We start from the raw sequence: 12,429 nt of genomic DNA, 5'->3' as shown, positions 1-12,429 counted from the left end.
GAATTTAACATTGCGCTTCAACCAACGCCATACTATTGCCTCCACATTGATACTACAATACTTGCTTTATTGATCCATTTGCACAGATTATTTTTTTCTGTCACCCTACACAACCTGAAAACACAACACCACAGGCTGGGAGCAGCACAGCGGCTGCGGCAAGTGCCTTGCTCAAGGGCACAATGGCAGTAAGTAGTATACAGGGGGTAGTATACTGCAGATTCCCCCGCAGGCAGCTCAGGGGTTCGAACTGGCAACAAAGGCTACATTAGTGCTTAGAAAAACCTGTTTCATGTTGTGAATGTTTGAGGGAGACTGGCATGGTAGTAGAGGGATAGAGGTCTGGGCCTCAGTCCCATCCACATGTCTCTGTGGTAGGCCTGGCTACACCCTATTGCTCCAACAACGAATGACTTGACTCAGAGTGTGTCAGGAATGGATCAGCCTCGTGAGGTGCCAATTTGCACTACTCATCAGTTTTATTAGATTCATGCAAAATGATGATGTCATCAAGGAGGGACAAAAATTATGACTTTTATAAATGATAACATAGGCTGTCATATTATGCCACAATGGAGTGCTCATGGTCTGTGTTGAACAGATACAGTGCCCTGTCCCTGGCCATTAAAACACGTGGCCTCATCTGGGGCACATTAGATTGTGTTAATCATCTGTTCTTTATGTGGGAAGGATATAATGTAGGTATGAGTGAGCATTGATACTTCTATTAAGGAATGTACATTCTGTAGGCCTAGTGTCTGGGATTGTACAAGTTAAAGGTATCAGCATTCATAATGTCTTATTGCTCAAATTAGAATCGTATTTTGTGATGTCAATCATGTAGATGTAGTAGATCCTACTGTGATACACCTTCGTCACCATCTAAATACAGTGTATCACCAAATGATCCAGTGTACCAGGTGGATTTTGCCATCGTGGAGAAAGTTCACCTCATGCACTTAAGATGGCAGTGTTGAATCAGGGATTTTCTGAGAAGAATCTGGCTCATGAGGAAGATCTCAATTGCATGCTCCTCACGTCCTCTCTTCGCGTCTCCTTCTCAAAACCCATTGGAGGAGAAGGTCAGAGGGGCGGGACCTCTGGCTTTCTCATCCAATGGGTTTTGAGAAGGAGACGATGAGAGAGGACGCGAGGAGTATGTAATTGACATCTTCCCATTGCCTCTTTCAACTCTTCCGCTGTACAACTTATGTTTAGTGTATTCCAAAGGCACCTGAGGAGGATTTTCTCTCATATTAACTCATGTAGATACTTGGGATAATTTTCACTGAGTCTGTTTGGTCTGCAGGCTTGGCAGATGGTGAATTAAATAGACAAATATTTGTCAGCTTTCTGATTTCACTCACCAACATAACTGAAGTGAGGAATTGCACAAGGAATTGCACAAGCTCATACAATAGTATTTTGGAGAGGGATTGTATGATAAATATTTTAACCACAGTAATATTTGCTTATTCTTCTCAAACTGTCTCAAAATGATTTGCATTATTCCTCCTGATGCTAGAGTTTCGAGTTAGAACGTTAGAGGATTCAAGAGTTGAAGTGTCTCATTCGGTGGCAGTTTGCAGTTGGTCAAGGTACGCCACTATGATTCTTCAATAAATTAAGGTAAGCTTTGACTGTCGCACAGTTGAAAGTGCATGTCAGAGCAAAAACCAAGCCATGAGGTCGAAGGAATTGTCCATAGAGCTCCGAGACAGGATTGCGTTGAGGCACAGATCTGGGGAAGGGTACCCAAAAATTCTGCAGCATTGAAGGTCCCCAAGAACACAGTGGCCTCCTTCATTCTTAAATGGAAGAATTTTGGAACCACCAAGACTCTTCCTAGAGCTGGCCGCCCGGCCAAACTGAGCAATCGGGTGAGAATGGCCTTGGTCAGGGAGGTGACCAAGAACCCGATGGTCACACTGACAGAGCTCTAGAGTTCCTCTGTGGAGATGGGAGAAACTTCCAGAAGGACAACCATCTCTTCAGCACTCCACCAATCAGGCCTTTATGGTAGAGTTGCCAGACGGAAGCCACTCCTCAGTAAAATGCACATGCCAGCCCATCCGGAGTTTGCCAAAAGGCACCTAAAAACTCTCAGATCATGAGAAACAAGATTCTCTGGTCGGATGAAACCAAGATTGAACTGAATGCCAAGCGTCAAGTTTGGAGGAAACCTGGCACCATACATACGGTGAAGCATGGTGGTGGCAGCATCATGCTGTGGGGATGTTTTTCAGCGGCAGGGACTGGGAGACTAGTCAGGATCGAGGCAAAAATGAACGGAGCAAAGTACAGAGAGATCCTTGATGAAAACCTGCTCCAGAGCTCTCAGGACTTCAGACTGGGGCGAAGGTTCACCTTCCAACAGGACAACAACCCTAAGCACACAGCCAAGACAACGCAGGAGTGGCTTTGGGACAAGTCTCTGAATGTCCTTGAGTGGCCCAGTCAGAGCCCAGACTTGAACCCGATCGAACATCTCTGGAGAGACCTGAAAATAGCTGTGCAGCAACGCTCCCCATTCAACCTGACAGAGCTTGAGAGGATCTGCAGAGAAGAATGGGAGAAACACCCCAAATACAGGTGTGCCAAGCTTGTAGCGTCATACCCAAGACTCAATGCTGTAATCGCTGCCAAAGGTGCTTCAACAAAGTACTGAGTAAAGGGTCTGAATACTTATGTAAATGTAGTATTTCAGTTTTGTATATGTAATAAATGTGCAAAAATTTCTAAACACCTGTTTTTGCTTTGTCATCATGTGGTATTGTGTGTAGATTGATGAGAAAAATAAACAATTTAATACATTTTAGAATAAGGCTGTAACGTAACAAAATGTGGAAAAAGTCAACGGTCTGAATACTTCCGAAGACACTGTATACTTCCATTCGTTTTTTCAACTGGTACCGGGGGACATTCAGACAAGTCTTGTGAGGCCTGTGGGCGTCCCAGAGTAAAGCAGGCCTGTCGGCATCCTAGAGTTCGTGAGAGTCACACCTTTCCATAGAGGGGTCATAATAGTTGTAGGCCAAACTGTTCGGATGCTACAGATGATTTTGTGAGAAGACCGATTTTTGGGATGTCTCATGGTCTGACAAACACCGCTCTAGCTCTGTCACCTTTCACCGCAGATGTGGAAGTGCGACATTGGCGGATGTGGTGGATTGAGACGCATCCAATGCAAACAGATATCTCTAGCTTAAACTGACAGATTTTTATGGGGATTATTTTATTATACTACTTAGATTTCCACAGGGGGGGCAGACATCAACTTTAATTCACCTTTCCCTAAATGCTCTGTGGGATTGAAGAGAAGTGGTAGCACAAGTATGGGAATGGGTTTACATGCAACATCATGTCTTTCTGCCTCTACAGACTAGAGTTTGATGTCCTCCTTGGTGTCTCTGTGTTACGTAATGTGTCTTTTGATTGAGTGACAGTTTAACTACAACCGATTTTGTTTCAGTCAGACAGCCTGTGTATGAGAGTTATAGAATAGTCAACCCATATGTAGTTTTCATATGAATAAAAAACACATTTTATTTACATAAATTACAAGAAAGCACAAACCGGTTCACCAAAATCTACATTAAAATCATATTGTATATATTACATTTAACATATTTACCATACTTTACTCCATGTCTCAAGTACAATCTTCAATAAAAAGGTATGGAATCTTTATTGGCATCTCTTTTTAAAATCGCTACTAGTCATAGAATGGAAATGGAATCGGGACATTGTACTCACAGCACTTAGAGGACAACAAAATCAGAACAATCTTTTGTGTGACCTCTTTAATATCTGAAACAGCTGATTCTGAACTAGTGGTTATAGAACTCTGTATACAATGTTTGTCAGCAGAGGAACATGAGGCTCAGTCAGTCAGTCTTCACAAGGAGGAAGTCGTGGAGTCCACCACTTCTCGCCCGTTGCACACCGTTGGCACAATATTGGAGGCTGAAACTGCAGAAAGAGAACAGTCCATTTTCAACAACAACACTATCAGATTACAATTCACTGACAGTCAGATTAGAGGTTAGAGATGAAGATGAGAGCAGTGGAGGGGAAAAGAACACCTCATTCTAAAGTTTGGTCTGTCAGCACACCACAGGGGTGTAGTGAAGTGATGTGCCTTCAGAAAGTATTCATACCCCTTGACTTATTCCACATTTTGTTGTGTTACAGCCTGAATTCAAAATGGATAAAATATCTGTTTTTTCTCACCCATGTACACATAGTACCCCATAATGACAAAGTGAACATTTGTTTTTAGAAAAGTTGGCAAATATATTGAAAATGAAATACAGAAATATTTAATTTACATACGTATTCAACTTTGGCAGCGATTACAGCTGTGAGTCTTTCTGGGTAAATCTCTAAAAGCTTTGCACACCTGGATTGTACAATATTTGCACATTATTCTTTTTTAAATTCTTCAAGCTCTGTCAAGTTGGTTGTTGATCATTGTTAAACCACCATTTTGAAGTCTTGCCATAGATTTTCAGCCGATTTAAGTCAAAACTGTAACTAGGCCACTCAGGAACATTCAATGTCATCTTGGTAAGCAACTCCAGTGTATATTTGGCCTTGTGCTTTAGGTTATTGTCCTGCTGAAAGCTATATTTGTCTCCCAGTGTCTGTTGGAAAGCAGACTGAACCAGGTTTTCCTCTAGGATTTTGCCTGTGCTTAGCTCTATTCCATTTTTTATCCTAACAAACTCCCTAGTCCTTGCCGATGACAAGCATAGCCAAAACATGATACAGCCACCACCATGCTTGAATATATAAAGAGTGGTACTGTTGGATTTGCCCTAAACATAACGCTTTGTATTCAGGACATAAAGTTAATTTCTTTGCCACATGTTTTGCAGTTTTACCTTAGTACCTTATTGCAAACAGGATGCATGTTTTGGAATATTTTTATTCTGTACAGGCTTCCTTCTTTTCACTCTGTCATTTAGTTTGTATTGTGGATTAACTACAATGTTGTTAATCCATCCTCAGTTTTCTCCTATCACAGCCATTCAACTCAGTAACTGTTTTAAAGTCACCATTGGCCTCATGGTGAAATCCCTGAGCGGTTTCCTCCCTCTCTGGCAACTGAGTTAGGAAGGACGCCTGTATCTTTGTAGTGACTGGGTGTATTGACACACCATCCAAAGTGTAATTAATAACTTCACCATGCTCAAAGGGATATTCAATGTTAGCTTTTTTATTAGGTGCTCTTGGTTTTTGCTCGACTGATGGACCTTACGGATAATTGTATGTGTGAGGTACAGAGTTGAGGTAGTCATTAAAAAAAGCATGTGAAACACTATTATTTTATACAGAGTGAGTCCATGCAACTTATGTGACTTGTTAAGCACATTTTTATTCCTGAACTTATTTAGGCTTGCCATAACAAAGGGGTTGAATATTTATTGACTGAAGACATTTCAACTTTTCATTTTTAATTTCTAAAAACATATAATTCCACTTTGACATTATGGGGTATTGTGTGTAGGCCGGTGACCCAACATTTCAATTTAATCCATTTTAAATTCAGGCTGTAAATCAACAAAATGTGAAAAAAGTCAAGGGGTGGTGATTTGTGAATACTTTCTGAAGGCACTGTATAGTGTTATATGTTGAAATATCTCAGTGATGAATAATGGTACTGTAAAATTACTTTTTAACGACCACGATGGTAACGATGAGGATGATGATGTGAGTGGCGCAGTGGTCTAAGGCACTGCATCGCAGTGCTAACTGTGCCACTAGAGATCCTGGTTCGAATCCAGGCTCTGTCGCAGCCGGCCGCGACCGGGAGACTCATGGGCGGCGCACAATTGGCCCAGCGTCGTCCAGGGTAGGGGAGAGAATGGCCGGCAGGGATGTAGCTCAGTTGATAGAGCATGGCGTTTGCAACGCCAGGGTTGTGGGTTTGATTCCCACGGGGGGCCAGTATAAAAAAAAAATTATTATTCACTAACTGTAAGTCGCTCTGGATAAGAGCGTCTGCTAAATGACTAAAATGTAAATGATGATAATAATGATAATGGTGATGATGAAGGTTGTGTTTGTCTGCTGGCTTATACCTTGAGAGAAGCTGGATCCGGGGCCGGTGGTGACGCTAAAGCGGGTAGTGGCCACCCGGAGAGAGGTGACGTTCTTCTGGGGCTGAAACAGGATGATGTGGGTCTTAGGGGCGAAGAGGCAGCCCAGCACCACCGAGCCACTCAGACTGACAGAGATACACATTGTGGTGGTCTGCACCTGAAGGGGGGAGAGGGAGAGGACGGGACCAGAGACAGGGATTACTCATCTGATAAAGCCATATTACGAAACACAATACACCATGGAGACTGAGGAATGTCTAAAAGCAGACAGTAGCCAGACAACCTCAGGAAATAGGTTAAATGTGTGATTGTGTGGTGCTGCCAGTAGCATCTGAGGAGAGGTGTGTGAGTGAGCTGTTTGTTTGCCTGTCAGTCCCTCACTTAAGCCCCCCTCCGCCTCCCCTCCTCCCCTTCCGTCCGCCCACATGCAGTTGTGTGTCATCAGCTGGTCCTTTATATCCAGGCCAGCTTTGTTTTAGTCTCTTCCCAGATGACAGTTTAGTTATAGTGCAGCCTATAGGTATTGCTGCATGGTGAGTGGGTGTTGGGAACATCTTGGTGTCTGTCCAGTAGGTGTCTGTCCATGTCTCCCTGAATACTAATATCAGCATTAGAATGAGCTGGGCTGGCAGGCAGAGAGCACCCAGCAGTGGACACAATGCCCAAGCTGTGCTGTGGTCCTTCACTCACTGCTGTCACTGACAGTAGGCTACAGAGAATGCAAATTCACCATAACATGACACAAGTGAATCTTTGAGTTGTGTAGCGAGTCCAATGTGAAATGCACTATGAATAAATATTTGAATTGTCAACAGCCTCTACTTCTGGCAGTCCCTTTGTTGAGCTGAAAACTGCCTGTCACGTAGGCTGCTGTACATTATGTTAAAAGGTTTATCCATCTTTTTTAATCTGGTTCATAAAATACCTAAAAGGCGGGATAAGAAACTGATGTCATCCTCATGTAACCTGTAGTATCATCAAAGGGCACACAGGTGCTATGTTCCACACTTTGTATTCAGAAATAGTTTTAATAACACTGCAATGTGGGCAGTGTAGCCTACTGCATAACAATAAACTTCTAATTGATTTTAATAATGCAAAGATGTTTCTTAGGAACAGCAGAGAGCTGGGAATCTGCCTTCTCAGTAAGACAAGCTGTGTTTTCCAAGAGGGTTCAATTCAGAATGTAGAGCATGGCAACTCTGGATCTTACCAGCCTCTTCTCACGGTTGTGTGTGTATGATTAAATTGTTCATTATGAAAACTAACAAAGATACAGATTTTTGTAAGTACTCTTGATAAGACTTTTAAAAAGGCTGTGTAACCTGTGGTAGCCCTATTCTACGTATATTCAGGTGTGTTATTCCACAGAGAAGAAGCCCTCACAAGGAGAGTGAGATCATTCCATATTTTCAGCCTGATAGCAGAAGGTGAACGTAGAACATGATTAGGTGATTTTAGGGCTTATTTTCGGCTTGTAGGGGAGAGTGGGCAGAGGCGTCATGCCCATAGGGGGCACAAGGGCATGTGCCCCCTCAGATTTTTACAAATTATTTATATAAAGGTCTGTAAGGAGAGGAGGCACACTGACTGGACCAGGCAAAGAGTACCCCTCCTATTCTCCCTAATAAGTGGTTCCTTCCAAGGTGCACCGAGGAGCAAAGACATGCTAGGCGGGACGTTAGATACACTAGTGCCTGCAGACAGTATCGTCAGTGGAGGAGGAGAGAAACTGTCCAGTGAACACACACTGTTTGATTTTATTTTAGCTGCCGGTGCTGGGCAGGACTCGCAGGAGGTATGTTTGTCAATTAATTTGATCAAACTATGTAGCCTATTGATTCCTTCTTGATGAATAAATAAAACAAAAATGTTTTGTTGTTTCTCTGTAATTCTAGCCACCTAGCAATTTTATGAAGTTGGCTTTAGCTAGCCAGCTAAATAGGTTCCCGATCTCCCAACCTAATAACTAGCTGCCAAGCCATTTCAGGTTATCAATCAAGTTAGAGTAGCTTGTCTAACTATCTTAGCTGGCATGCCTGCTGGCAAGGTTGCTAGACTTTAGTGTGGCAGTTGTACTAAACTCCTAAGGCTTAACAGTTCTTAAAAAGTCTATGTGCATCATTAATTAACATGACAATTTAACAGGTAAAGAGGTATTCTTAGATAACCTACAGTGAGGGAAAAAAGTATTTGATCCCCTGATGATTTTGTACGTTTGCCCACTGACAAAGAAATTATCAGTCTATAATTTTAATGGTAGGTTTATTTGAACAGTGAGAGACAGAATAACAACAAACAAATCCAGAAAAACGCATGTCAAAAATGTTATGAATTGATTTGCATTTTAATGAGGGAAATAAGTATTTGACCCCCTCTCAATCAGAAAGATTTCTGGCTCCCAGGTGTCTTTTATACAGGTAACGAGCTGAGATTAGGAGCACAGTCTTAAAGGGAGTGCTCCTAATCTCAGCTTGTTACCTGTATAAAAGACACCTGTCCACAGAAGCAATCAATAAATCAGACTCCAAACTCTCCACCATGGCCAAGACCAAAGAGCTCTCCAAGGATGTCAGGGACAAGATTGTAGACCTACACAAGGCTGGAATGGGCTACAAGACCATCGCCAAGCAGCTTGGTGAGAAGGTGACAACAGTTGATGCGATTATTCGCAAATGGAAGAAACACAAAATAACTGTCAATCTCCCTCGGCCTGGGGCTCCATGCATGATCTCACCTCGTGAAGTTGCAATGATCATGAGAACGGTGAGGAATCAGCCCAGAACTACACGGGAGGATCTTGTCAATGATCTCAAGGCAGCTGGGACCATTGTCACAAAGAAAACAATTGGTAACACACTACGCCGTGAAGGACTGAAATCCTGCAGCGCCCGCAAGGTCCCCCTGCTCAAGAAAGCACATATACAGGCCCATCTGAAGTTTGCCAATGAACATCTGAATGATTCAAAGGAGAACTGGGTGAAAGTGTTGTGGTCAGATGAGACCAAAATCGAGCTCTTTGGCATCAACTCAACTCGCCGTGTTTGGAGGAGGAGGAATGCTGCCTATGACCCCAAAGAACACCATCCCCACCATCAAACATGGAGGTGGAAACATTATGCTTTGGGGGTGTTTTTCTGCTAAGGGGACAGGACAACTTCACCGCATCAAAGGGACGATGGACGGGGCCATGTACCGTCAAATCTTGGGTGAGAACCTCCTTCCCTCAGCCAGGGCATTGAAAATGGGTCATGGATGGGTATTCCAGCATGACAATGACCCAAAACACACGGCCAAGGCAACAAAGGAGTGGCTCAAGAAGAAGCACATTAAGGTCCTGGAGTGGCCTAGCCAGTCTCCAGACCTTAACCCCATAGAAAATCTGTGGAGGGAGCTGAAGGTTCGAGTTGCCAAACGTCAGGCTCGAAACCTTAATGACTTGGAGAAGATCTGCAAAGAAGAGTGGGACAAAATCCCTCCTGAGAACCTGGTGGCCAACTACAAGAAACGTCTGACCTCTGTGATTGCCAACAAGGGTTTTGCCACCAAGTACTAAGTCATGTTTTGCAGAGGGGTCAAATACTTATTTCCCTCATTAAAATGCAAATCAATTTATAACATTTTTGACATGCGTTTTTCTGGATTTTTTTGTTGTTATTCTGTCTCTCACTGTTCAAATAAACCTACCATTAAAAGTATAGACTGATCATGTCTTTGTCAGTGTGCAAACGTTCAAAATCAGCAGGGGATCAAAAACTTTTTTTCCCTCACTGTATGCAGAAAAATATATTTTTATATAATTAGGCATAATGATTATGACTCTGCATTGCATTGCAGGAAAAAGCTGTTTAAGGTGTTTGAAAAATGACCCCTCCGGACCGCCCCCATTTCATCCTCACGTACTTCGTGCCCCCTTTAAAATAATGAGTGCATGACGCCCCTGAGAGTGGAGTAAGCCCTTGTTCAAACACTGCTCTATTGCCACACCAATTTTTTTTAGTCACTTTCTCTTTGGAAAAGCAGGGATAGAGTGTCCTCTGAAATATTGGAGTGCGCCTTGTCTGACTTTTAATGATAGTTTGGCAGCCTCTGCCGCTCTTTCAGCAGAGTGCGGGTGAAGCACGCCTATGTTTCATGCAGCGTGCCAGAGCAGTTCTTCCACTGTCGGGAGAAATGGTCATGCATATTAATATATGTTACTTGCTTGCAAATAAAGGTTTCTTCGCTATCACACCCACAACGGAAGCACAATCATGGCTTTGGATTCACAGGTGGTCGGTTTCTACAAGCTTCCATAGACACAAAGTCAGATTCCACAGCCACAAATAAAACATTTGCTTTTTGGTCTTAATTTAAGGTTAGGGTTAGGCATAAGGTTATCAGTGTGGTTAAGGTTAGAGTTAAGATTAGGGTTAGGTTTAAGATCTAATTTTAAGAAGATAAATTGTACAAATGGGTGGGGTTTATGACTTTGGTAACTAGTGACAACCCAGGGTCTGTTTCTGTGGCGGCAGAAACGCTAAGGCTCATGGTTAGTGTTGTTTTTTGTGCTCTTTATAACCAGGAAATTATGGTAAAAACATGACTTCTCAACACAGAGGTTGAAACATTGATAACCGATGGGTACTACATCAACATATGTATTGTTTTGCAATTTCGGGAGAAAATAGAACATCTACGTTGCATGGTAGTCCTAATATTGCTATCGCTAACAGATCTCATGGTTGATTTTAGGGATGAGGAGACTCTTCGTTAATCCTTACTAAAAGGGAGCTATGAAATCTGAATGTCACGGTGTAGTAATGGTGTGGTGTGGAATCAGGCGCAGAAGCAGATGTACAGTCCAACAAGACTTTACTAGTGAGAGCAAAATAATCCAAAAACGGCCTGAGGCCAAACAGACGCACACAGGCGTCAAATACGAGCGCACAAACACAGGGCGCAAAAACTCTCCTCAACCGAGGAGGAAGCTAATCGTAACTGGCGTACCGAAACACGGGTAACGCACAAACACCTGACACGAAACAATTACACACAACACTACACTAACAACAAGGAAACTAAATAGGGTGCTAAATGAGACATAACACAAGACAGGTGTGGCTAACAGACAAAACTAATCAAACAGGAAACATAGAACATACAACGGTGGCAGCTAGAATTCCGGAGACGACGAACGCCGAAACCTGCCCGAACAAGGGAGAGAGGCAGCCTCGGCCGAAACCGTGACACTGAAGACACGTTACGTTAACCAAGACACATTAATCTGATCATATTCACTGTTTCAAACATTAACTTCTGCGTTGCACAGGTGTATTTTTAGTGCATTAAACTTTTTGGTTTCTTTAACAGAAGAGGTCGCTATTATGCATGAATTTGACCCAAAACCAACGAGGAACTCTGCAGGGTCGTTTCACTTCATTTCAGAAAGCCATGACACCCACCGTCTCAGATTGTTCTGAAATGGTTTCTGTAGTTAGAAAAAGATATGGTAACCATTCCTGCAACTTTATGTTGAAAGACAATTTGAACTTAAGCTAATTGATTGCACCCAAATTGGCCATTTAAATGTATAAGATTAATGTACTATTCATTAAATATAGTACCCAACCTCTGATTTGGACCAAACCTATTCTTAACAACGATTAAGTCTTTAGGAATCCAAATAAATGGTCAAAAGCCACCCACAGACCCCCCAGACCATACAGTGCCTTGCAAAAGTATTCATCCCCCTTGGCGTTTCTTCCATTTTGTTGCATTACAACCTTACATTTAAATGGATTTTTATTTGGATTTCATGTAATGGACATACACAAAATAGTCAAAATTGGTGAAGTAAAATGGAAAAAATAACTTTTTCAAAGAATTCTCAAAAATAAATAACGGAAAAGAGTCTGCAACACCACTAAGTGAGGGGCACCACCAAGCAAGCGGCACCATGAAGACCAAGGAGCTCTCCAAACAGGTCAGGGACAAAGTTGTGAAGAAGTACAGATCAGGTTTGGGTTATAAAAAAATATCAGAAACTTTGAACATCCCACGGAGCACCATTAAATCCATTATTAAAAAATGGAAAGAATATGGCACCACAACAAACCTGCCAAGAGAGGGCCGCCCACCAAAACTCACGGACCAGGCAAGGAGGGCATTAATCAGAGAGGCAATAAAGAGACCAAAGATAACTCTGAAGGAGCTGCAAAGCTCCACAGCGGAGATTGGAGTATCTGTCCATAGGACCACGTTAAGCCGTACACTCCACAGAGCTGGGCTTTACAGAAGAGTGGCCAGAAAAAAACCATTGCTTAAAGAAAAAATAAGCAAA

General features: G+C 42.6%; 1 protein-coding gene across 1 annotated transcript in view; it reads right to left on the bottom strand.

The window, feature by feature from the left end:
* Nucleotides 1-3,898: 3,898 nt before the first annotated feature.
* grm2a (glutamate receptor, metabotropic 2a) overlaps nucleotides 3,899-12,429 on the bottom strand; it is a gene marked incomplete at both ends in the record, with an annotated part of 69,909 nt that continues 61,378 nt past the window's right edge. Inside the window, 2 exons of the mRNA XM_084167984.1 lie at nucleotides 3,899-3,972; nucleotides 6,087-6,264. Of these exons, the coding sequence (XP_084024110.1) occupies nucleotides 3,899-3,972; nucleotides 6,087-6,264 (252 nt within the window). The remainder of the gene's footprint in view (nucleotides 3,973-6,086; nucleotides 6,265-12,429) is intronic.

Source organism: Coregonus lavaretus (genome assembly GCF_964263955.1).
Source record: "Coregonus lavaretus genome assembly, chromosome: 8".
Classification (NCBI taxonomy): Eukaryota; Metazoa; Chordata; class Actinopteri; order Salmoniformes; family Salmonidae; genus Coregonus; species Coregonus lavaretus.
The sequence above is the reverse complement of the archived record's forward strand: the minus strand, read 5'-3'. Positions and strand labels throughout refer to the sequence as shown.